Source organism: Rhinoraja longicauda, chromosome 1 (genome assembly GCF_053455715.1).
Source record: "Rhinoraja longicauda isolate Sanriku21f chromosome 1, sRhiLon1.1, whole genome shotgun sequence".
Lineage (NCBI taxonomy): Eukaryota > Metazoa > Chordata > Chondrichthyes > Rajiformes > Arhynchobatidae > Rhinoraja > Rhinoraja longicauda.
The window spans coordinates 40,104,930-40,130,646 of NC_135953.1; the positions used below are offsets into that span (position 1 = coordinate 40,104,930).

The 25,717-nt window shown below is 42.1% G+C and overlaps 1 protein-coding gene across 1 annotated transcript in view; it reads right to left on the minus strand.

The window, feature by feature from the left end:
• The window catches only part of npr2 (natriuretic peptide receptor 2), a 161,937-nt gene that overhangs the window by 88,216 nt on the left and 48,004 nt on the right, over positions 1-25,717 (minus strand). The window contains exons 6-9 of the mRNA XM_078396012.1: positions 14,623-14,717; positions 11,098-11,233; positions 8,109-8,193; positions 6,659-6,779 (exon numbers count right to left, since the gene is read on the minus strand). Coding sequence (XP_078252138.1) covers positions 6,659-6,779; positions 8,109-8,193; positions 11,098-11,233; positions 14,623-14,717 — 437 coding nt within the window. The remainder of the gene's footprint in view (positions 1-6,658; positions 6,780-8,108; positions 8,194-11,097; positions 11,234-14,622; positions 14,718-25,717) is intronic.

Consider the following 25,717-nt stretch of genomic DNA (forward strand, 5'->3'; position numbering starts at 1 on the left):
GCTATAGGGAAATGCTGAGTAGGCTGGGACTTGGAGCGCAGGAGGGGTTATCTTATTGAGGTGTATAAAATCATGAGAGAATAGATCGGGCAGATGCACAGTCTCTTGCCCAGAGTAGTTGAATTGAGGACCAGAGGACATAGGTTTAAGGCGAAGGGTGAAAGATTTAATAGGAATCTGAGGGGTAACTTTTTCACACAAAGGGTGATGGGTGTATGGAACAAGCTGCCAGAGGAGGCAGTTGAGGCAGGGACTATCCCAAGATTTGAGAAACAGTTAGACAGGTATATGTTTAGGACAGGTTTGGAGGGATATGGACCAAATGCAGGCAGGTGGGACTAGTGTAGCTGGGGCATGTTGGCCGGTGTGGACAAGTTAGGCCAAAGGGCCTATTTCCACACTGTATCACTCTATGACTCTATGACTCTATGACTCTATGACCTTGTGCAACAAGCACTGGCTTCATTAGTGGTTCGTCTGAGTTATAATAGCACGGTGACATGTTGTGACAATCACACAAAACGTGGTATGTAGTGGTCATCAAATAAACCAGATAAGAATTTGTCAGAACAGAAATTTTCACACCTGCTACTGAAACTGATATAGTGAAGGAGGGCTTGCCTCAAAGAATAAAAAGAGATAAGGCTGGAAATATTTTGGAGGTCAGAAGAGAGTAATAACGTTTACATTTCAAGTCAGAACATGACAGAAGAATGTCATGGTGGGTTTGGAACTCATCCTGCCCATTCTCTCTTCCATCTTTCTCCTCTCCACTACAACCAGTCTGAAGAAAGGTCCCAACACAAAACGTTACCTGTCCTTATTCTCCAGAGATGCTAAGGTACTCCAACACTTTGTTTCCTCTAAAGTTTCAGGTCAATGGAAGGCCAGGTTATGGATGGGGCCAACAATCAGATCAGTAGTCTCATTACCTTAGTATTGAAAAGAAGCTATTTGCTTTGATCTTTAAACTAGAGAAATTTCACCAACACATTTTATTCAGGAGAATAAATGTATTTGCACAGTGATCACAAGCCATTGGAGATCAATGCCATTACATTCCTCCAAAAAAGGCTGCAGTAATTGAATACGAGGATGTCGGTGTATAACGTGAGGTCAGTCCTCGCCACATAAAGGCTTACCTGAAGCAAACAAGGTATAACCAGAGAGCATGGGCCTGTACCAGAGAGATTCAGAGAGCACTATGCCTGTACTCGCTGGAGTTTAAAAGAATGATGGGGGACCTCATTGAAACAAACAGAATAGTGAAAGGCTTGGATAGAGTAGATGTGGAGAGGAAGTTTCCACTAGTGAGAGAGTCTAGGACTAGAAGTATGGACAAGTTAGGTCAAAGGGCCTATTTCCACACTGCCTCAGAATTAAAGGACATTATTTTAGGAAGGAGATGAGAAGAAATTTCTTTAGTCAGAGGGTGGTGAATCTGTGGAATTCTTTGCCACAGAAGGCTGTGGAGGCCAAATCAGTGGATAAATTTAAGGCAGAGATAGATAGATTCTTGATTAGTGCAGTTATCAGAGGTTATGTGGAGAAAGCAGGATAATTGGGTTAGGAGGGAGAAATAGATCAGCCATGATTAAATGGCGGAGTAGACAATGGGCCGAATGGCCTAATTCTACTCCTATCACATGACCTTACTGTCCACGCTCCAGGATTACAGCTTCTTCAATCAAGGAATTGGCCGTTGAATGTTCAGACTCAGAGCAATGAAAAACATGGAGTGCCATCGATCTATTGGTGCTGCACAATAGAACAGATGTTCAGCTTGTTACGAATGAATGGGCAACTGATGGACTATGAATCGGAGAGATAAAGTGGTTGGGAGTGGAAATAACAGGTGGTGGAGAAATTGGACAAACAAGTACGTATTTGGTAACAAATGAATTCATAGCCTTATAATTAATTGCAAAGAACTAATAGGAGGCACCTGGAGAGCTTGTGAAATAATGTATTAAAGGTTTCCCTCCCCAGATGCTGCCTGACCCACTGAGTTCCTCCTTTTATAAGGTATGAGCACCAATAACTCTGGAGACTAACCATCACAATGAAGAGGAAAGAAAGGTCTGAAGAAGTATCTCAACCCGAAACGTCACCCATTCCTTCTCTCCAAAGATGCTGCCTGTCCCACTGAGTTACTCCAGCATTTTGTGTCTACCATCACAATGAAGTGGTAATTTTCAGTGTAGGATGAAGAGATGAGAAACCCTTCATTATGGATCTGGCTAGTTTGCAAGTGTACAGGCAATATGCTTGCTTATTAATAGAATGTAAGTGTGCATGTTAAGTAATGAGTATATGTATGGGTCCTTGCAGTGGTGTGGAAACAGAACTCTTTTTTGCCTGGAGGTGTTGTCAGATAGTGACAGACAATAAGGGTTAGTCAAGCACACAAACAATGCCAAGGAAAAGAATCTTAAGATATTCAGTATGACAAGACACAGTCCAATCGTTCAGTTATTAACATTGGAGGTTGAGGCAACTACCAAAAAGGATGAAACAATGCAGTACCCTGAAGCAAGTGATTTCAGTTTAAATGGAAAGAGTCACAGTGTAAGTGAACCTGTTTTCAAACCGGACATCCCTGCAAGATCAGCACCCAAGAGGCCTTAATCAGAGTTTAAGGAAAAATGTTCTCAAGCTACACAGGAAAACCTTGCAAAACGCATTCCCTCCTCACATCTGGGAGTGAACAGTTCCTTCCTCAAAATGACAGCGAGTACTTACTAGCCAGCAATGGACAGGAATTATATGCTAAAATGTAGATCACCAGAAGGGAACACTTCAGCCTCAATTAATCCCTGATTGATCCTGGCCTTAGGTTATGTCTGACCCGTTTCACATGGGAGGGAAGATTTATCGGGTTACAGTTGATTATTTTTCAAATTCTGTGGAGACAGTTGACTTGGAAAGAAAAGCCACTGAGTATCACTCACAAGCTCAAAGGACAATTTGCCAGATACTTGCAACACTGAGGTGCTGATCATTGTGCAGGGGCCACAGTCCGTCCAGCAAAACTGCCAGAACCAACTGGAGAATCCTAGACATTCGCAATATCCCAACCCAAGAGAGTCTGAGCAACTCTGTGTAGAGACTAGATAAACACACGAATATTTCCAACAACTGAGAACCTAATATAACCATCCATAGAATGCAAGACGAAAATGAAACATAGGCAGACTAAATAAGACGCAAAGGACGCAACCAAAGCAGAGGTGTTAGAGACCTGTCGATATCAAGGTTTGGAAGCAGTCTGCAGATGCAGTCCAGGTCACCCTGACACCAGATATGGCAGTAGGCTTAACCCACAGCTCACCCAAATTATACTGTCTTGATGGGGTTATCTGTTATCAGAAGAATGGGGATGGGGACACCTCAGAAAGAACATCCAAGCTTGATTGTCTGAAGCAGATATTGAAGGAAGCACGAAGATATTGAAGAAAACTGGCTCCACAATGCAGATGAACAACAGGAATAATGCAATCAAGTGAAATCAGGTACAATACATCCATCAACCCCCGCAATCAAAAGCTTTGTAGCAAAGTAAAGAATTCAGAGATGAGGTAGCTGGCTGGATGTTTTTTGTTCTCCTTTTTGCCTTTCATTAGTAAAGGTATGTAAAGAACATCATAAATTACATTGGTCTGTTGACAAATTTTCCATTAATCCTTTAAGAATCACACATAATTGTTTTCATTGTTGCTGCAATATTTCAACAGTAAAGTTCCAGGACAATGCAGTTGAAAACACAATAACTGAAAAGAAAGTAACTAAAAAGATGCCACATGATTTAAAGATGCTTTGTGCGTAAAGAACCTTTGTCAATAGATTGCTGACAATTTCCAATATCTTAAAGAGTGAAAGGAGGAGATAACAGGGCACCCAAAGCCTGTGTCTTGGCCTCAACCATAATCTGCCCATGCACAGCACTCTGATATCCGATCCTAATCACCCATTACCACAAGGTTTAATGTCTCCCTTGACCGACCATCCACCACATGATCATACGTGATAGGAGCAGAATTAGGCCATTCAGCCCATCAAGTCCACGCCGCCATCCAATCATGGCTGATCTATCTCCCCCTCCTAAACCCATCCTCCTGCCTTCTCCCCATGACCTCTGACACCCGTCCCAATCTCTCACCAACGCAGCTATTATAGCGGTCTGTCACCGCCGGTCACCCAGCCTCTGAACACAGCATCAGCCAACATCATGCGCAATGCCATTTGGGCCGTGAGCACAACTAGAGCTTGCAAGCAGGATGATAATGCAAAAAAAACCCACGGTCATTATATTCTCAAGGACAAGTAGGGTCACACATAAAGGATGGCTCCTTGGATCAACATTTGTGGAAAGAAAGCCAGTCTTAGATTCATAATAGCATCATAGCTTTGGGACAATCATAGAGTTAGAATTCAGAAACGGGCCCTTCAGCCTAGCTCACCCAAGAAAATCAGGTTTTATAACTGATCCCGTTCAATTTGTCTACCATTTGGCCCTTAGCTCTCCAAACCTTTTTTCTTCATGTGCCTATCTAAATGTCTTTGAAACATTTGCTTTGCAGCTTCCTCTGGCAGCTCATTCCATATACGTCTGACCCTCTACATGAAGAAATTGCCCCTCAAGTCCTTTTTTAAATCTTTCCCCTCTTACCTTAAAGCTATGTGCTCTAGTTTAAGACTCTCCTACCATGGGGAAAATACTGGCCATTCACCTCATCAATGCCCCTCATACTTTATCTTGTATCTTGTGGTCATCCCTTCCGAAGAGTCCACCAGGGACTATACTGGAAGTACCCGACACCCATTAGGAACACTTTTTAACACTATCCTACACCCACTGGGGACAATCTTTTTACATTTACCAAGCCAATTAACCTACAAACCTGTACGTCTTTGGAGTGGGGAAGAAAGCCGAAGATCTCGGAGGAAACCCACGCAGATCACAGGAAGAACGTACAAACTCCGTACAGGCAGCACTTGTAGTCAGGATCGAACCCGGGTCTCCAACGCAGCATTCGCTGTAAGACAGCAACTCTACCGCTGCGCCACCGTGAAATTCTGTAAGTTCACCCTTCAGCTCCATGGGAAAAAACCTAGACTGAGCAGTCTTTTCTTGTAACTTAAGCACTCCAGTCCCAGTAAGATCTCCTATTGGCATCTTTTCTGCGGTTTAATGACATTCATCTTCGAGCTAGGGAATCAGAACTGCAAACAACACTCCAAATGTGGTCTTGCCAACACCTTGTACAGTTGTGACACGAGTTCTAATGTTTGTACTCAAAGCCTCGACCAATGAAGGCAAGCGTGCCAAATGCCTGCGTCACCACTTTCAGGAGTTTATGTACTTGTACTCCTTGATCTCTCTGTTCTGCAATACACCCCAGGGCCTTGCCATTTACTGTACTAGACCTGTCCCGGTGTAACTTCCCACAATGTAACACTTTGCACTTTACTAAAGTTAAATTTAATCACCCATTCCTTGACTCACTTTCCCAGTGATCAATAGCCTGTTCTAACCTTAGATGAACTTCTTCACTGTCCACAATGCCGCCAATTTTGTGAAATTCTCAAAATGCTAACTACATTCTCCTCCAAATCATTCATGCAGATGCCAAACAGCAGTCACGCCAGCACAGATCCCTTTGGCACTCACTGGTCATGGGCCACCAATCTGAAAAACTGCCTTCTACATCCAGGCTCATTTTGTATTCGAAGGTAGACACAAAATGCTGGAGTAACTCAGCGGGTCAGGCAGCATCTCTGGAGAGAAGGAACGGGTGACGTTTCGGGTCGAGACCCTTCTTCAGACCAGTCTGAGATGCTCAGCCTGTCCCGCTGAGTTACTCCAGCATTTGCTGTCATCTTCAGTTTAAACCAGCACCTGCAGTTCATTCCTATTCATTTTGTATTAGATTGGCTAGCTCATCCTGGATCTCATTTGATCCAATCTTCTCAACCAGCCTTTGTAGGAAAGAACTGCAGGTGCTGGTTTAAATCGAAGGTAGACACAAAATGCTGGAGTAACTCAGCGGGACAGGCAGCATCTCTGGAGAGAAGGAACGGGTAACATTTCAGGTCGAGACCCTTAAGGCATTTTGTGTCTACCTTCTAGACCAGCTTACTGTGCAGGGCCTCGCTAAAGTCCATGTAGACAACGTCTCCTGCCCTGCCCTCACCAATCCTCTTGGTCCACTTTTCAAAATTACTTCATTAAATTCATGAGGCATAATGTCCCATGCATAAAGCCACTTAACTGTACCAAATCAATCCTTTCCTTTCCAAATGCAGGTAGATTTTATCTATTAGGATCTCCTCCAGTAACTTTCCCTAATGTTTTTCTTAAGTTCACTCCACTGTAGTTCTCATGCTTTCCCTTGCAGCCTTTCTTGAATAAAACACAGCATTAGCCATCTGCCAGTCTTCCTGCACTTCATCCCTTCCGAACAATGAAACAATTCTCTCTGCCAGAGCCCTGGCAATTTTTTCCCTGCTTTCCCAAATATTCCAGTGTACATTCAGTCAGGGTCTGTGGATTTATCCACCTTTATGCACTTTCAGACTGCCGACGCCTACTCTTTTATAATGTGGAGAGTCAGCAGGTTTCAGTTATTAACACATTAATAGGCTAGTGAGCACTTACCAGCGATAATGTAAGGCGGCTGCCGGCACTCTTCCGGTATTTATCAGTGTTGCCCAACTGCAATTCTTCCCAGCGGATCCGCCACATCATACTAGCCAATTCCTTCTCCAGCTTTAGTTTCCTGTTAAAGTGTCACGTTAAGCTGTGCCATGAACCACCCTTCAATGAATCCTGCATTAGCTACACATCAACTCTGAAGCTAGTTCTATTTAATGTGGCAAGTTGGAAGACATGCAGATTTCCTGTAGAGCAGTATCTCATTGTGCTTGGGGAATACTCAGCCCTTGTGTTCCTTTCTCTCCTCTTCTCACCCACCCAGGTTCTCTCTGCTCCCTTTTTCCAACCCCCAAGCTCCTTTTCACCTAGTTTCATTCTCCCCCAGCCCCCTCCCATTATCCCTCCCTTATCCGGTTCCACATTACCTTCCTGACAACTAAAGTTGACTTGACTTGACAGCAGATTCCAGCATCTGCAGCCTGCAGTGTCTCACTTATTACCGTTCCGGTTTCTATCTCTACCTCCAGCCTCGCCTCTTCTTCCCCCACCCGATTCCATCTACTCCCCTGTCTCTTCTCCCTTTATGAGTCTCTGGTTATCACCCACAAGCGGCTGTCTCCCAGTTCCACCCTTGCCCTCCACCTGACCATCTGTCTGTCACCCCCATCCTCATGTTCATGTTATCAGAGCAGAATTAGGCCATTCATCACATCAAGTTTACTCCACCATTCAATCATGGCTGATGTAACTCTCCCTCCTACCACATTCTCCTGCCTTCCCATAACCCCTGACACACGTACTAATCAAGAATCTTGATTCGAGTAATTCGAGTTTCACTGTACCTTAATTGGTACACGTGACAATAAACAGACCTTTGAATCGAACTATCTCTGCCATAAAAATATCCATTGACGGCCTCCACAGCCTTCTGTGGCAAAGAATTCCACAGATTCACCACCCTCTGACTCAAGACATGTCTCCTCATCTCTTTCCTAAAATAACGTCCTTTAATTCTGAGGCTCTGACCTCTGGGCTTAGACTCTCCCACTAGTGGAAACATCCACTCTATCGAGACCTCCTCACCTGGTTCCACCTATCACCTGCCAGCCCCTGCCTCACCCCTTCCTCTCATCTCTTTATAATGGCCATCTCTCCTCTGCAATCTCAGACCTGGTGCAGGTTCTCAACTTGAAACACAACTCTTACTCTACGTCTACAGGTGCTACCTTACCCTTTGGGTTTTCTCCAACAAATTTAATTCTTACACCAGATGACAGCATCGGTAGTTTCTTGTGTCTGTATTGCCTTAAGATAAATCTGTGGTTGTTTTAGGTATGACTATAGTTGTAATCTTAATTGTTTAAATGTAAAATATTAATTTCAAATAGCAAAATCAGAATTAGTCAAACTTTTTTCTTTTTTATAGAAACAGAATTTGAAACACGTTACCTACCGGTAAGCAAGGAAACTAGATATCATAAAAATCACCAGAGTGAGGCCAGTTCCCAGCGCAACAATTCCAAGCAGAGATAAAGTAGCTAAGGAAGCAAAAATAATGTAGTTAACGAGTCATACAGCACAGAAACAGGCCTTTATACACAACTTGCCCTGATGCCTCATTCTATACTCTTCCCACCAGCCCGCATTTCACCCATATCCCTCTAAACCTTTCCTATCCATGTACTGTATAAAAGTATTTTAAATGTTGTTATACAGTGCCCTCCATAATGTTTGGAACAAAGACACATCATTTATTTATTTGTCTCTGTACTCCACAATTTGAGATTTGTAATAGAAAAAGTCACAAAACTCACATGTGGTTAAAGTGCACATTGTCAGATTTTAATAAAGGCCATTTTTATACATTTTGGTTTCACTATGTATAAATTACAGCTGTGTTTATTCATAGTCCCTCCATTTCAGGGCACCATAATGTTTGGGACACAGCAATGTCATGTAAATGAAAGTAGTCATGTTTAGTATTTTGTTGCATATCCTTTGCATGCAACGACTGCATGAAGTCTGCGATTCATGGACATCACCAGTTGCTGGGTGTCTTCTCTGGTGATGCTCTGCCAGGCCTGTATTGCAGCCATCTTTAGGTTATGCTTGTTTTGGGGGCTAGTCCCCTTCGGTTTTCTCTTCTGCATATAAAAGGCATGCTCAATTGTGTTTAGATTGGGTGATTGACTTGGCCATTTAAGAATTGACCATTTTTTAGCTTTGAAAAACTCCTTTGTTGCTTTAGCAGTATGTTTGGGATCATTGTCTTGCTGCAGAATGAACCTCCGGCCAATGAGTTTTGAGGCATTTGTTTGAACTTGAGCAGATAGGATGCGTATACTCTTCAGAATTCATTATGCTACTACCATCAGCAGTTGTATCATCAATGAAGATAAACGAGCCAGTACCTTCAGCAGCCATACATGCCCAGGCCATAACATCCCTACCACTGTGTTTCACAGATGAGGTGGTATGCTTTGGATCTTGGGCAGTTCCTTCTCTCCTCCATACTTTGCTCTTGGCATCACTCTGATGCTTCATCTCATCTGTCCACAAGACCTTTTTCCAGAACTGTGGTTGCTCTTTTAAGTACTTCTTGGCAAACTGTAACCTGGCCATCCTATTTTTGTGGCTAACCAGTGGTTTGCATCTTGCAGTGTAGCCTCTGTATTTCTGTTCATGAAGTCTTCTGCGGACAGTGGTCATTGAAAAATCTAAACCTGATGCCTGAAGAGCGTTTCTGATCTGTCGGACAGGTGTTTGGGGATTTTTCTTTATTATAGAGAGAATTCATCTGTCATCAGCTGTGGAGGTCTTCCTTGGCCTGCCAGTCCCTTTGTGATTAGTAAGCTCACCAGTGCTCTCTTTCTTCCTAATGATGTTCCAAATAGTTGATTTTGGTAAGCCTAAGGTTTAGCTGATGTCCCTATAGTTTTATTCTTGTTTCTTAGTCTCATAATGGCTTCTTTGACTTTCATCGGCACAACTTTAGTCCTCATGTTGATAAACACTAATAAAAGTTTCCAAAGCTGATGGAAAGAATGGAGGAAAGACGAGGTGCTGAGAGCTCTCTTATACCTGTATTAAAGAGGCAATTAAACACACTTGAGCAATTACAGCACCTGTGAAGCCATGTGTCCCAAACATTATGGTGCCCTGAAATGGGGGGACAATATATAAACACAGCTGTGATTTCTACATGAAAACAAAATGTATAATATACCCTTTAATAAAATCTGACAATGTGCACTTTAACCACATGTGATATTTTTGTATTACAAATCTCAAATTGTGGAGTATAGAGGCAAATAAATAAATGATGGGTCTTCATCCCGAACATTATGGAGGGTACTGTGGTACCTGCCCCAACTAACTCCTCTAGCAGCTTGTTCCATGTACTCACCACAGTCATTTCTTAAACAAAAATGCTATTTACAATACAAAACAATACAAACAAACCCACCACCACAATACAAGCAAAACAAATATTCTCAAATCACTATTCCCCCATCCTTACTGAGGATACATTCCACCCCCCGCGGTGCACAATGGTCCCCGAAATCCCCCAGGGTGCCCGTGGACCACGCGCCCCACCACACTCTTTGTGAAATGCTTCCCATCAAATCTTTCCCTTCTCGCATTGATTCCCCCACTCTGGGTAAAATAGTATTTGTAAAACATACAAGCAGTGTCTGCTTGCTGTTACTTAAACTGAAACTTCCATTTATCCCATATTTTGCCATAGACATAGTCGTAGAGTCATACAGCGTGGAAACAGGTCCTTCGGCCCAACTTGCCCACGCCGACCAACATGCCTTGCTCCCACCTGCCTGTGTTTGGCCCATATCCTTCTAAACCTATCCTATCCATGTGCCTGTCCAAATGTTTTTGAAATGTTATGATAGCGCCTATCTCTGCCAGCAACTTGTTCCATATACCAACTATCTTTTATGTTAAAAAAGTTGCCCCTCAGGCTCCTATTAAATCCTATTAAATCTCCCCCCCCCCCCCCCCCCCCCACATCAAACCTGGAATTTTTGAATCCCCAATTCTGGGTTAAAGACTGCATTTATCCTATCTATTCCTCTCATGATTTTATGCACCTCTAGAAGATCACCCCTCATCCTCCTGTGCTCCTAGGAATAAAGTCCTAACCTGCTCAACCTCTCAGTATAGGTCAGGCCCTCGAATCCTGCCAATATCCTCATAAATCTTCTGTGCACCTCTTCCACCTTAACAACATCTATCCCATAAAAAGATGATTAAGATACTCTAAATGTGGCCTCACCAATGTCATGTACATCTTAGAAAATAAAAAGCTTTTCTTTCCCCTTGCAAAGATATAACAGCATTACATATATGGGATTTGCTTTTCACCAGTTATATTCACTCATGAATAATAATTGAATTTCAGTTATAATGAAATACGTGGTCAATACCTCGTTGGCAGATTGTTTCATCAGCTTCAAACACACATGGAGGGTTGTCTGTTGGAATATAACCCAATGGCCATTGAATCTCTACATCGGGAATACGGTAAATCTGTTTTTTTATTCCCAGATAATGAGCCACAACCTGTAAAAGGAAAAGGAATTCTGCTTAATCTACATTAGGCCTTAACTATTCTAACATCATCAAAATTTAAACAATTCTAGTCATGCATGATCTAAAATCACAAGCTTATGTGTATGAACCTGATTAAATATTCTCTCTTAAATAGTTCAAGAGGCAAGAGTGTTTTATTGTCATAATGGGGAGAATGGTATTTGCAGAAATGTTTTACAATAGACAATAGGTGCAGGAGGAGGCCATTCGGCCCTTCGAACCAGCACCGCCATTCAATGTGATCATGACTGATCATTCTCAATCAGTACCCCGTTCCTGCCTTCTCCCCATACCCCCTGACTCCGCTATCCTTAAGAGCTCTATCTAGCTCTCTCTCTCTTCAGAGAATGGGCCTCCACTGCCTTCTGAGGCAGAGAATTCCACAGATTCACAACTCTGACTGAAAAAGTTTTTCCTCATCTCAGTTCTAAATGGCCTACCCCTTATTCTTAAACTGTGGCTCCTTGTTCTGGACTCCCCCAACATTGGGAACATGTTTCCTGCCTCTAACGTGTCCAACCCCTTAATAATCTTATACGTTTCGATAAGATCTCCTCTCATCCTTCTAAATTCCAGTGTATACAAGCCTATTCAGTGGAATTATTGGATGTTATACCATTGGAGATCCTGCCAACATTCGAGCCAGATTTGTTTAAGCAAATGAAACCCCAACTTGCAAATCAATATATTTCCCTGGAACAATCAGAAAGTGGGTGCTGATGAAGTTATTCTCATTCTCCGAGTTACTGAAGTGTTTCTTTCCAGTGCTGAGGACGAATGTAAATGCCGTAGGCAAAGCCACTTACTCTACCAATCAATTTGTTCCATATTTCGTAGCAGCATTCATTGGGGTCTATTTCTGATCCAAAACTAATTCTCCCTTCTTGGCCAGATTCCTTTGAAAGCTTTCTAAACATAAATCTGCATTGAAGTCAGTTTTGTGCCCTCAAGCACATAAGATTCGTTCAGAATGGAAACTGGCTCTTGGGCCCAACTCGTCTTTCCTGACCAAGTTGCCCCATCTAAACCAGTTCCATTTGTTTATGTTTTGCCCCAATCCCTCTCAACCTTTCTTGTCCCTGTACCTGTCCAAATGTCTTTTACATGCTATTTTAGTACCAGCTTCTGCTACCTTGTTTGGCCACTCATTCCATATACCCACCACCCTCTGAGTGAAAACATTGTCCCTCAGGTTCTTATTAAATCGTGCCCCTCTCACCGTAAATCTATGTCCTCTGATTTTTGAGTCCCTGACCTGCGAAAAGACTCTGTGCATCTGCCCTATCTATTCCCCTCTTTTATTCGCTTCTATAAGATCACCCCAGAGCCATCTGCACTCCAAGGAACAGAGTACTAATAGTCTTCAGATGCTCATGATATGTTGACAAAAATAAATTGGACACACAACTTATTTTTGTCAACATTTCATGAGCATCTGAAGAATATTAGTACTCTGTTCTTTGGAGTGCAGAGGGCTGTGGGGTGATCTTAACCCAGTGACATCACAGCTATAGATTATTTCCTTTGTCTTGAAACATTTCCCCCTCCCAATGACCACAAGGACTGCTGGGGTTTAAGGCAGCAGCTCCTCTCAGCCTTCTCTACAGAAGGCAGGGAAGGTGATAAATTCCAGTCCTGCTGCCAATAATGTCTACATCCTGCCTGTAAATAAGAAAAATATAATAGAAAAATAAAAGACTAATTTTGATGGCATCAGACAGGAACTTGCAGAGGTTGACTGGGAGAGACTGTTTGCATGGAAAGGAACATCTGGCAAAATGGAATGCTTTGAAAAGTGAGAGAGGGAGAGTTCGGGGCTAATCTGTTCATGTTGGAGTGAAGGGCAAGAGTGGGAGGATCAGAAAACCTTAGGTAATGCAGAATATTGAGACAGGTTAGTAAAAAGGAAGCATATCTCAAGTGTAGGAAGCTTGGATGAAATAATCTCTTATGTAGTATAGGATACAGGAGTACACTTAAAATATACTTGACAGGTTCATGGATAGAAAATCCGCCTACAGGGATGAGGTGAGGCAGCTTGAACTCTGGTGCAGAGACAACAACCTCCCTCTGAATGTCGACAAGACGAAGGAGATGATTGTCGACTTCAGAAGGGCTGGAGCAACTCACTCCCCCCTGCAGGTCGACGGCAGGACTGTGGAGACAGTGCACAGTTTCAAGTTCCTGGGAGTGCACATCACAGATAATCTCTCCTGGAATCAGAACACCTCCTCCTTAGTGAAGAAGGCTCAACAATGCCTGTACTTCCTCAGGAGGCTAAAGGGAGTTGGTCTGGGTACATCCTTTCTCTAAGTTTTACAAATGCACCATCGAGTTCATTCTGACCTGCTACATTACTGGCATGGGACCTGTTCAACTGCAGACAGAAAGGCCCAGCACATTACTGGGACCAGATTCCCTGCCATCAGTGACATTTACAGAGGAAGGTGCAAAAGTAAAGCCTGCAGCATCATGGGGGACTCCTCTCAACCCTTCCAAGGTCTATTTGACCCGCTGCCTCCCGGAAGAAAGCTGAGGAGCATTAGCTGCAGAACCACCAGGTTCAGGAACAGCTTTTTCCCTCAGGCTGTTTGTCTACTGAACTGCCCCACCTGACTTAGAGTGGGGGGGGGGGGGGGGGGGGGGGGGCATGTAATTCACTGTTTACATGCTTTAAACTCTAGGTTAAATGCTTTACCTTTTCCCTTTTACATGCTTTAATCCCCTGTCTATATGTATTGTATTGTATTGTATTGTATTGCACTGTCTAACTGTATTGTACTGTATCGTATTGTACTGCACTATCATCCCCCGTCTATCTGTTTTGCATTTGTATTGCACTATGGCCCCCGGAGGCACTCTGTTTCATCCTATCGTTGCATGATCTGTAAGGAGTGGAATGACAAATAAACTAAAAGAATTTAAAAAACTTTAAAGGGACATTGAGCAAATGCAGACAAATGGGATAAGCTCAGGAAAGCACTTTGGTCAGCATGGATGAGTTGGACCAAAGGACCTGTATATTTATTATTCTAATTAGTCTATATGCTTGGAACGAATACTATTCTAGTGGACCACATCGATAGGTTTCCCATCATATTTTAAATGGATATAATAATAAATGTAGTAATCTCATTGGAAGCATGGACGAATAACATTGTACTTTAGTATTCCAAATGCCCTCTTGTTTAATTAGGAGTTCCATTTGAATCAAGGGGTTGTTGAATTCTCCCTATATAGAATTCTGGCTTATAATTTTCTATATAATTTAATGGGTTTTATACCTCGCACAAATCCATCAACATTACAAATAAAAAAACACACTGAAGAAAACATAAAAATACTGATGTAAAACTAACTTTATATACTCCAGTCTTTGTGTTGACCATATTCCAGAGACTAAAGTCAATGTCTCTATCACCATTTTTATCAATGCTCACCAATCCATTGACACCTACGATAGAAAGACAAAAATTAAATGAAACATCAAAAAGTAAATCATAAATTCAAAACAGCAGGCTTGTAAAAAAGGGTGGTCACGGTGGCGCAGCGGTAGAGTTGCTGCTTTACAGCGAATGCAGCGCCGGAGACTCAGGTTCGATCCTGACTACGGGCGCCGTCTGTACGGAGTTTGTACATTCTCCCCGTGACCTGCGTGGGTTTTCTCCGAGATCTTCGGTTTCCTCCCACACTCCAAAGACGTACAGGTATGTAGGTTAATTGACTGGGTAAATGTAAATATTGTCCCTAGTGTGTGTAGGATAGTGTTAATGTGCGGGGATCGCTGGGTGGCGCGGACTCGGTGGACCGAAGGGTCTGTTTCCGCGCTGTATCTCTAAATCTAAAATCTAAATCTAAATCTCTTAATATTGGAAAAAGTTTGCGTTTGAATGCGATGACATCCATTTAGATTTTAATTAAATCGATCTTCCAGTGATTACCAATGTTTTCTTTTGGGTATCGAGCACTGATTTGAAAAGTGGCATGCATGCAATTCTTATGTTGTGATGTCCATTCTTACCCGTTGGAAAATATTTTAACTTCGGCCACTCACTAAAAATCAACCAGTTAGAATTGCTCTTGAAGTTCAATCAGCATCCTGAACTATAGCTTTTCCTTCACCGTTGCTGGATCAATATTCTGGACCTCTTGACATTTCCATGTTGAAAAAGGACCACATGCAGGAAGTCAGGAAACTATGAGAGAATATTTACTGGTGGGTTTAATTTCCTGAGCATGAACACCTCAGATAACTTGTTCTGGGCCTAACACGCAGATGTAATCTTGAAGAAGCCACAACGACACCTCTACTTGCTAAGAAGTTTAAAAAGGTTTGGCAATTTTTGAATAATCTGACAAACTTCCACAATTGTACTGTAGAAAGCATCTGGACTGGTTGCACCATGGCCTGGTATGGATATAGAGAGTAATCGACTGTCCTAGTCCATCATGAGACCAACCTTCCCTTCCATTGATCAGTCTGAAGAAGGGTCTCGACCCGAAACATCATCCATTCCTTCTCTCCTGAGATACTGGCTGACCCGCTGAGTTACTCCAGCATTTTGTGATACCTTCGATTTGTACTTGCATCTGCAGTTATTTTCCTACACAACTTCCCTTCCATTGAAATCATCTGCAAGAGGCTCCGCCTCAAGAAGGTGGCATCCATCACGGATCCCCACCATTCCTCTTCCCGCACTGTCAGCGGGGAGGAGGTACAGGACCCTGAAGTCCCACACCACCAGGTTCAGGAACGAACACTTTCTTACAATTATTAGATTCTGCACAATCCGAAAACTACCACAACAACAGAACACCATGGCCCGATTTATGCACTACTTTTGATTTTTTTTTTCAATTATGCTTTTGCATTAATGTCTTGTTGTTTGCACTGTCATCTTCTTTTAGAATTGCGTGTAATTTATGTAAACTTATGTATGATTTGTTTTTGCGTGCTTGACTGAGTTTATGTGCCTGTGATTCTGCTGCAGGTAAGATTTTGCATTGTAGCTGTATCTCACCATACCTGTACATATGGCAGTAAACTTGACCTTGTTCATCCCAGAACTAATTGCCAGAACCAACAAATGCTGAATTAGTCAACTGTGCCCACTTCCAGTGAATTAATTAAAAGGGCTCACTATTTATTTCTACTAGCCTTTTACATTTAATCCACGGGTTTGTGCAGGTTTAATGGAGATGGCTGATTCCGAACAGCACTAATTTGAGATCACAATAGAATACAAAATGAATAAACCCATACATTAAAAGTAGAAGGCTAGCTATCAGGTGCTTGTTGATTGGCATATAGTCACTGAGCCAGAGCTCTATTACTCTAACCGTATGTGTGAACCCTGCAGAAAAGCAGTATTTCCACAACTATTTTTATTATTGAAGTACAACTATTCATAAAAGTAGAGCCTGCCACTTTCTCCCTCCTCCATTTTTTATAACCCCCATTGTTTTTATTCCTCCTAATTGAATTTTAAGCCCCATTTCACATAATTTTTTCTTACCACTTTATTTCTGCTATCTCCATTCTATTTTTGTTTAGCTATTCTGAATAGTCGGCTACCTACTCTCAGTTTAATGCTCATTTCAAGTCTATTACAAGAGGCTATTTTCTGTAGGTTTTTATTTTAAATGGCCTGTTCCTCAATTACAGTATTATTCTGTTGAAATGCCTGCTCATGATTTACTTTTCAAATGGCCCTTCTTTGTGAGTTTTCTTTACAAAACAGTTTGCCTTTATCCATGATGGTTTAAAGGCTTATTTTCCTTTCATTCTTTAACCCTTTTTCTCATTCCTTCTCAAAAAAACTTGCATCTTTTCAACTTTATTTGCCAATTAAGTTTACCATAGATGTTAATCCTTCACTCCAAAACCTTTTCTAACCAACTCTGCCTATATAGTTCCCCATCATTCAATTCTCATGCATTCTCTGATGTATAAGGCGGCACGGTGGCGCAGCATTAGAGTTGCTGCCTTACATTGCCAGAGAACCGGGTTTGATCCTGACTACAGGTGCTGTCTGTACGGAGTTTGTACGTTCTCCCCATGACTGCAAGGGAGTTCCCCGGGTGCTCTGGTTCCCTCCCACATTCCAAAGACATAAAGCTTTGTAGGATAAATGTGTCGGAAGGAACTGCAGATGCTGGTTTAAATCGAAGATAGACACAAAATGCTGGAGTAACTCAGCAGGACACCTTCGCTCAGTCTGCCTAAACCTACCTGATCTCCCGATTGCTAAACAATTAAACACCCACTCCTTCACTGACCTTTCTGTCCTGGACCTCCTCCATTGTCAGTGAGGCCCAGCGCAAATTGGAGGAACAGCACCTCATATTTCACTTGGGCAGCTTACACCTCAGCGGTATGAACATTGACTTCTATCTTCAAGTAACCCTTGCTTTCCCTTTCTCTCCAACCCCTCCCCCTTCCCAGTTTTCTGACCAGTCTTACTGTCTCCGACTACATTTTATCTCTGTTTGCTTTGTTGTTACCTTCTCCTAGCTAACAATGATCTATTCTATATTGTCCTTGATCTCCATTCCCTTTGTCCTATTTTTACACCTTACACTTCCTTATCTATGTACCTCCCACTCCCCTGACATTAGTCTGAAGAAGGGTTTCAACCCAAAACGTCACCCATTCCTTCTCTCCAGAGATGCTGCCTGTCCCGCTGAGTTACTCCAGCATTTTGTGTCTAGGTTTGTAAGGTAATTGGCTTTGGTTGTAAATTGTCGCCAGTGTGTTAGCTAGTGTACAGGGATCGCTGGTCAGCGTGGACTCGGTGGGATGAAGGGCCTGTTTTATGCGATGCATCTCTAAAATAAACTAATTGTTTCATTTTATTCCTACTTGCATGCCATTCCACACACAAAATCTTCCATTCTATCTGCCTTTTAGCCCCGAAAACCCCTCGCTTTCCAAACGTAAAAAGGTACTAGAACAGGTTGAAAATTGGTTACAAACCTAAGAACCAACTCCAACAGCTACATCCACATCCATAAAAAGGAATATATACTTATGAATGAGTGGATGCTGTCATCTTTAAGTTAGTAGAGTTGCTCATAACTGATACAATTTAGAAAAATCAACTACATACTTTAATGGGACAAATGACCCAAAAATGACCCAAAAATTCTCAAAGTGAGTTTTGAGGAGCATCATAAAAGTAGTAGAAGCGTGTAGAGATTGGAATGGTTTATGAAGGGAATTCCAAATATTAAAGCAGTTAAATATAAGGCCCGCAACAGTGGAATAACTCAACGAAAGAAGTCGTAAAATCTCAGAATTAGAAGAAAGTAGCTGCCTGTGTGGGCTGTCAAACTGTCACCAGAGACACCTGGCAAACTCTAAAAATCAAGCTCATATTGAATGAGAGTTTTCTAAAAGTGTATGTGTGTTCAGTTGGTTGCAAGGGGTCCCTCCAGCAGTAATTTTGAATCTTGGAGGGGTAACCTCTGTTCCTCCTTCTCATACCAGATCCTCTTGTGATTAGGGGGAATTAACAGAAACAACAAAAAAGATTACTAAGAGAGATCTGAACCTACAGAATCCAACACCACTGCACGGATCAGAGCTTTAAGTGATACAGGTGCTTGAGAGTGACAGGAATGGTGTAGGTAATGGAACTGAATAGATTGCTCTCCAGCAAAGGTGATATGGACTCATTGGGTTAAATCGCCTCTTCCTGCCCCACAACAATTCTATGATACTAAGCATTACGAACAGCAATGACCACGAATCAGTGACAAAATTGAAAGGACGCTGCAACAGAGTCAGGCAGCTATTAGTGCATTAATTGTTTAATGAAACAGAGCCCCCCTCCCCCATCATGTAAATCATGGAGCAATGGGAACTAGAAATTTAAAAAAATAAACATGAGTGGAAGCAGCAAATTAAATGTAGAGAAATGATTTCACTGCACGGCAGGTACACAAAAAGTCAGTAAATAAATAAAGTAAGGAGTTACAGTGGGGTGGAGCTCAGGGATTCAATGTATGGTGTGATGCTGAGAAGTGACGGTGGGATATAATATAGTGGGATCATGAAGGCAGATTGTATACTGGAAACAACTAATTTAGCACCTGGCATGATAGTTTGGGCTTGGTGCCAAAGGCTCAGATTCACTGTCAAACTTTGGTGTTTTGCAAGTAATGTTTGTACATTCTTGCTGTGGCCACTGTGGGCTTGTTCAGAGTTCGTTGGTTTCCTTCTGCATTTCAAAGGCATGCTAATAGATTAGTTGGCTGATACAAATTATCTCTAGTGCCATTGGGTAGCAGGAGAATCAGTGGGAAGTCAAGCGCATGTGGTAGAGAAAAGATTGCAGAGAAATAAGTGGAGAAATAGAAGAGAAATGGAAAAGAAGTAAAGAAATAACTAAAGGTTAGAAGTCCTATGAAAGCCAACATAGACTGGATGGACTGAATAATCTTGGAAGAGGCCATAAAGTAAACTAAGATGAAATAAAGAAAAGTAGAAACAAAGAAATGCAGATACTGGTTTATACCAAAGATAGACACAAAATGCTAGAATAACACAGCAGGTCAGGCAGCATCTCTGGAGTAAAAGGATGGGTGACATTTTGGGTCGGAGCTCTTCTTCAGACAGTGACTCAGTCTTCGTCTTCAGTCTGAAGAAGGGTCCTGACCCGAAACGTCAGATGCTGCTTGACCCACTCAGTTACTCCAGCACTTTGTGTCTTTCTTAGGAGGAAATAAAGACAGGGTACAGTGCATTCAGAAAGTATTGAGACCACTTCACTTTTTCCACATTTACATTAGCCTTATTTTAAAAAGGATTAAATTCATTTTTTTAATCATCAATCTACACACAGTTCCCTAGAATGAAAAAGCGAAAACAGGTGTTTAGAAATTTTTGCAAAGTAATTAAAAAGAAATAACTGAAATATCACATTTACATAAGTATTCAGACCCTTTGCTATGACACTCAAAATTGAGCTTATGTTCATCCTGTTTCCATTGATTATCCTTGAGATGTTTCTACAACTTGATTGGAGTCCACCAGTGGTAAATGAAATTGATTGGACATGATTTGGAAAGGCACACACCTGTCAAAATAAGGTCCCACAGTTGACAGTGCATGACAGAGCAAAAACCAAGCCATGAGGATGAAGGAATTGTCCGTAGACCTCCGAGATATGATTGTGTTGGGACACAGATCTGGGGAATGGTATAAAACAATTTCTGCAGCATTGCAGGTCCCGAGCAATTGGGGGAGAAGGGCCTTGGTCAGGGAGGTGACCAAGAACCCGATGATCACTCAGACAGAGCTCCAGAGTTCCTCTGTAAAGATGGGAGAACCTTCCAGAAGGACAACTATCAGGCCTTTATGGTAGAGTGGCCAGACGGAAGCCACTTCTCAGTAAAAGGCACATGACAGCCCGCTTGGTGTTTGCCAAAAGGCACCTAAAGGACTCTCAGACCATGAGAAACAAGATTCTCTGGTCTGATGAACGCCAAGCGTCATGTCTGGCTTTGGCCTGAATGCCAAGCGTCATGTCTGGAGGAAACCAAGCACCGCTCATCACCTGGCCAATACCATACCTACGGTGAAGCATGGTGGTGGCAGCATCATGCTGTGGGGATGTTTTTCAGTGGCAGGAACTGAGAGACTAGTCAGGATCGAGGGAAAGATGAACGGAGCAAAGTACAGAGAGATCCTTGATGAAAACCTGCTCCAGAGCGTTCTGGACCTCAGACTGGGGCGAAGGTTCACCTTCCAACAGGACAACGACCCTAAGCACACAGCCAAGACAATGCAGGAGTAGCTTTGTGATAAGTCTGTGAATGCCCTTGAGTGGCTCAGCCAGAGGCCGGACTTGAACCCGATCGAACATCTCTGGAGGGACCTGAAAATAGCCGTGCATCGACGCTCCCCATCCAACATGACAGAGCTTGAGAGGATCTGCAGAGAAGAATGGGAGAAATTACCCGAATACAGGTGTGCCAAGCTTGTAGCGTCATACCCAATAAGACTTGAGGCTGTAATCGCTGCCAAATGTGCCTCAACAAATTACTGAGTAAAGGGTCTGAATACTTATGTAAATGTGATAGTTATTTCTTTTTAATTACAAAAATTTCTAAACATCTTTTTTCGCTTTTTTTATTATGGGGTATTGTGTGTAGATTGATGATAAAAAATGAATTTAATCCATTTAAAAATAAGGCTGTAATATAACAAAATGTGGAAAAAGTGAAGGAGTCTAAATACTTTCTGAATGCACTGTACCTTTGGCTCTCTTTACCAGCAGTGGATAAACAAACCAGATAATTTATGAGAATGGTGTTGATCAAAATTTAACGTATTTGACAGATTAATTAGAGAAGACTAAAGAATCGTATCCTGATGTTTATTGCATAAAACGTACTTGATAAACACAGAGGAAAATAATTTGGCCAAAACACAATGGCAGCAAGTAGTACATAATCAGCCATGTGCATGATCAGCCATGATCATGGTGAATGGCGGTGCTGGCTCGAAGGGACGAGTGGCCTACTGCTGCACATATTGTCTATTGTCTATAAATGGCATAATTTTGAAAGGGTTAATGCAATATTTCAAATCTTGAAAAGGACATAAAGTGCTGGAGTAACTAGGTGGGTCAAGTGGCATCTCTGGAGAATATGGATAGGTTGTGTTTTGGGTTGACACCTTGAGTCTGAAGAAGGATGCTGAACCGAACTGTCACCTATCCATGTTCTCCAGAGATGCTGCCTGACCTGCTGAGGTGCTCCAGCACTTTGTGTCCTTTTGTGTATTAACCAGCCCCTACAGTTCTTTATTTCTACATTTCAAATGCCGATGTTTCTACAAAGAAAATAATTTTCTTTGTGGCTTCACGTGTGGCTGCGCCTAACGGCTGCGGCTCGCTGGCAGTCTGTTTGTCTTTTTTCCTTTTTTTTTTGTTTGTGTGTCGGTGTTGGGATGGTTTTTGTTTCTGTTTTTGACTGTGTATGTTTGGGGGGGGGGGGGGGGGGTGGGGGGGGAACCTTTCTTTTTTTAGGTCTCTTCCCTGGGGCGCAGCTCGGCCGCAGGGCCTTCCATCGCCCGCGGGGCCTTCCATCGCCCGGCGCGGCTCGGCCTCTGGACTTAACATCGCCGGCGCGGCTCGGCCGCGGGGCCTTCCATCGCCCGGCGCGGCTCGGCCTCTGGACTTAACATCGCCGGCGCGGTTCGGCAACGGGACGATTCAGTGCCCGGTGCGGCTCGGCCGCGGGGCCTTCCACCCCTTGCGGGGGCTGTGCGTGTCGGTCGCCTCGGTAGGGGTCGAGCTGTCTGTCTGTCCGTGGGCGTGGGGGGACGAGCGTGGAAGTTTTGTTGCCTTCCATCACAGTGAGGGGGTGTTTGGAGTCACTGTGATGGATGTTCTTTTCTTTTTTGTTGTATTCTGTGACTGCTGGAAATGTAATTTCGTTCGGTATCTGTACCGAATGACAATAAAGTTCTGTATTGTAAAGCATTACTAAATTGTGACAAGTAGAAATAATAGTTGCGGACATGAAGTGGATATCATAAGCAAAATTTTAACATTCCATTTATAAATCAATTTCACACATATATAAATGGTTTCCATCTGTGTCAGCGAAAACCAAATCTCAGATCTCAAATATTACATGTTTACTGGGGCAAGACCATCATAAAACAAAGTGATTTTTTTTTAGTTTTCCTCAATTTCTATTTCTCACCTGAACCCATAAATTTACAAATAGTTTAAACTGCTTTCTGATTGACCTCAAGAGCTTGCGTACAACTAATGTGATTTGCATTTGCTTAGTTGGACCATTTCCATCAGGAACTGATCATTCAGTGCCCTCCATAATGTTTGGGACAAGGACCCATCATTTATTTATTTGCCTCTGTACTCCACAATTTGAGATTTGCAATAGAAGAAAAATAACATGTGGTTCAAGTGCACATTGTCAGATTTTATTAAAGGCCATTTTTGTACATTTTGGTTTCACCATGTAGAAATTGCAGCAGTGTTTATACATAATCCCCCCCCATTTCAGGGCACCATAATGTTTGGGACACTTGGCTTCACAGGCGTTTGTAATTGCTCAGGTGTGCTTAATTGCCTCTTCAATGCAAGTATAACAGAGCTCTCAGCACCTAGTCTTTCCTCTGGTTTTTCCATCATCTTTGGAAACTTTTATTGCTGTTTATCAACATGAAGACCAAAGTTGTGCCATTGAAAGACAAAAAGACATTATGAGACTGAGAAACAAGAATAAAGCTGTTAGAGACATCAGCCAAACCTTAGGCTTACCAAAATCAACTGTTTGGAACATCATTAAGAAGAAAGAGAGCACTGGTGAGCTTACTAATCGCAAATGCAGGCCAGGAAGACCTCCACATCTGATGACAGAAGAATTCTCTCTATAATAAAGAGAAATCCCCAAACACCTGTCTGACACATCAGAAATACTCCAGGCGTCAGGTGTAGATTTGTCAATGACCACTGTCTGCAGAAGACTTAATGAACAGAAATACAGAGGCTACTTTGCAAGATGCAAACCACAGGCTAGCTGCAAAAAGAGGATGGCCAGGTTACAGTTTGCCAAGAAGTTCTTAAAAGAGCAACCACAGTTCTGGAAAATGGTCTTGTGGACAGATGAGATGAAGATTAACTTATATCAGAGTGATGGCAAGAGCAAAGTATGGAGGAGAGAAGAAATTGACCAAGATCCAAAGCATACCACCCAGTCTGTGAAACACGGTGGTGGGGGTGTTATGGCCTGGGCATGTACGGCTGTTGAAGGTACTGGCTCACTTATCTTCATTGATGATACAATTGCTGATGGTTGTAGCATAATGAATTCTGAAGTGTATAGACACATCCTATCTGCTCAAGTTCAAACAAATGCCTCAAAATTCATTGACCGGCGGTTCATTCTACAGCACGACAATGATCCCAAATATACTACTAAAGCAACAAAGGAGTTTTTCTAAGCTAAAAAATGGTCAATTCTTGAGTGGTCAAGTCAATCACCTGATCTGAACCCAATTGAGAATGCCTTGTATATGCTGAAGAGAAAACTGAAGGGGACTAGCCCCCAAAACAAGCAGAAGCTAAAGATAGCTGCAAAACAGGCCTGGCAGAGTATCACCAGAGAAGACACCCAGCAACTCGTGATGTCCATGAATCGCAGACTTCAAGCAGTCATTGCATGCAAAGGATATGCAACAAAATACTAAACATGACTACTTTCATTTACATGACATTGCTGTGTCCCAAACATTATGTTGCCCTGATAGGGGGGAGGGGCTATGTATAAACACTGCTGTAATTTCTACATGGTGAAACCAAAATGTATAAAAATGGCCTTTATTAAAATCTGATAATGTGCACTTTAACCACATGTAATTTTTTCTATTACAAATCTCAAATTGTGGAGTGCAGAGGCAAATAAATAAATGATGGGTCTTTGTCCCAAACATTATGGAGGGCACTGTAAGAGAACAAATCAACTTGCTGGTTAAAAATCATACATGTGCTTGAAACTGCAGACTTCCTGTGATATATAGACAGTTACAGAAATATCATTAATTCCTCAGACTAAAATTTTGCAATATTGCAAAAAGAACAACATATTTTTATCATGCTTTTGTCCTCTCCAGGCCAAAAATTTAAAAACCATAGTTTACACAAAACTATGTTCTGACTTTCCCGTAATCCATTTGAGCCCTATTTGAATTCATTGGAACTGTTCCAACATCTATAAGGTCAAAGTAACCTGGCAAGTTTTATCAGTGCAGTGAAGTTCCCCTTCCAAACATTATTATACATTTTTAGATTTTTATTGCAACTCTATTCATATTTACCATTCATTTCGTGTTTCAGCATCTTTAAAAACAAATCATTAATCGTTAAGCCGTGGAAGTTTTGTGCAACATTCAAGGAGCTATAAAAATAATGTCAAAGAACATCTGCAAAGATTATTGCCTGCGTGTTACAAAGTCAATTTGTTGCAAAGAAGAATGCAAGAATTGAGAAGTCACATGACAGTTATGATTTTACTTAGACAATTAAAACAAATGAATCTAGGAAATCTGCAAGGCCAAAAGGATCCCTCTCGACGTTGTCAAGATCAGGGAAAGGGTCTTGTAAGAGTGAGATTTCTGTGCAGGTATGACATGTTTGGCAAATTTATTAGAACGATCAGTGAAAGATGATATGCCAACAATACAATAAGAAAGACCATCATGGATCTTATTAAAAAAATAAATCCTCCAAACACTGAGAAGCATCAGGAACTCTTGAATTAGACAGTGTCATTGTCCCTCTTACATAGAAAGAACTTAAGAGCAGAGAAGGATTTGCAGACATTAGGCAATCTATTAAATTCCGAGTAATATTCCAACCAAGATGTGTTTACACTTGAATAACTTTGTTGCTTCTGCATTGCATAAACCAAACCCAG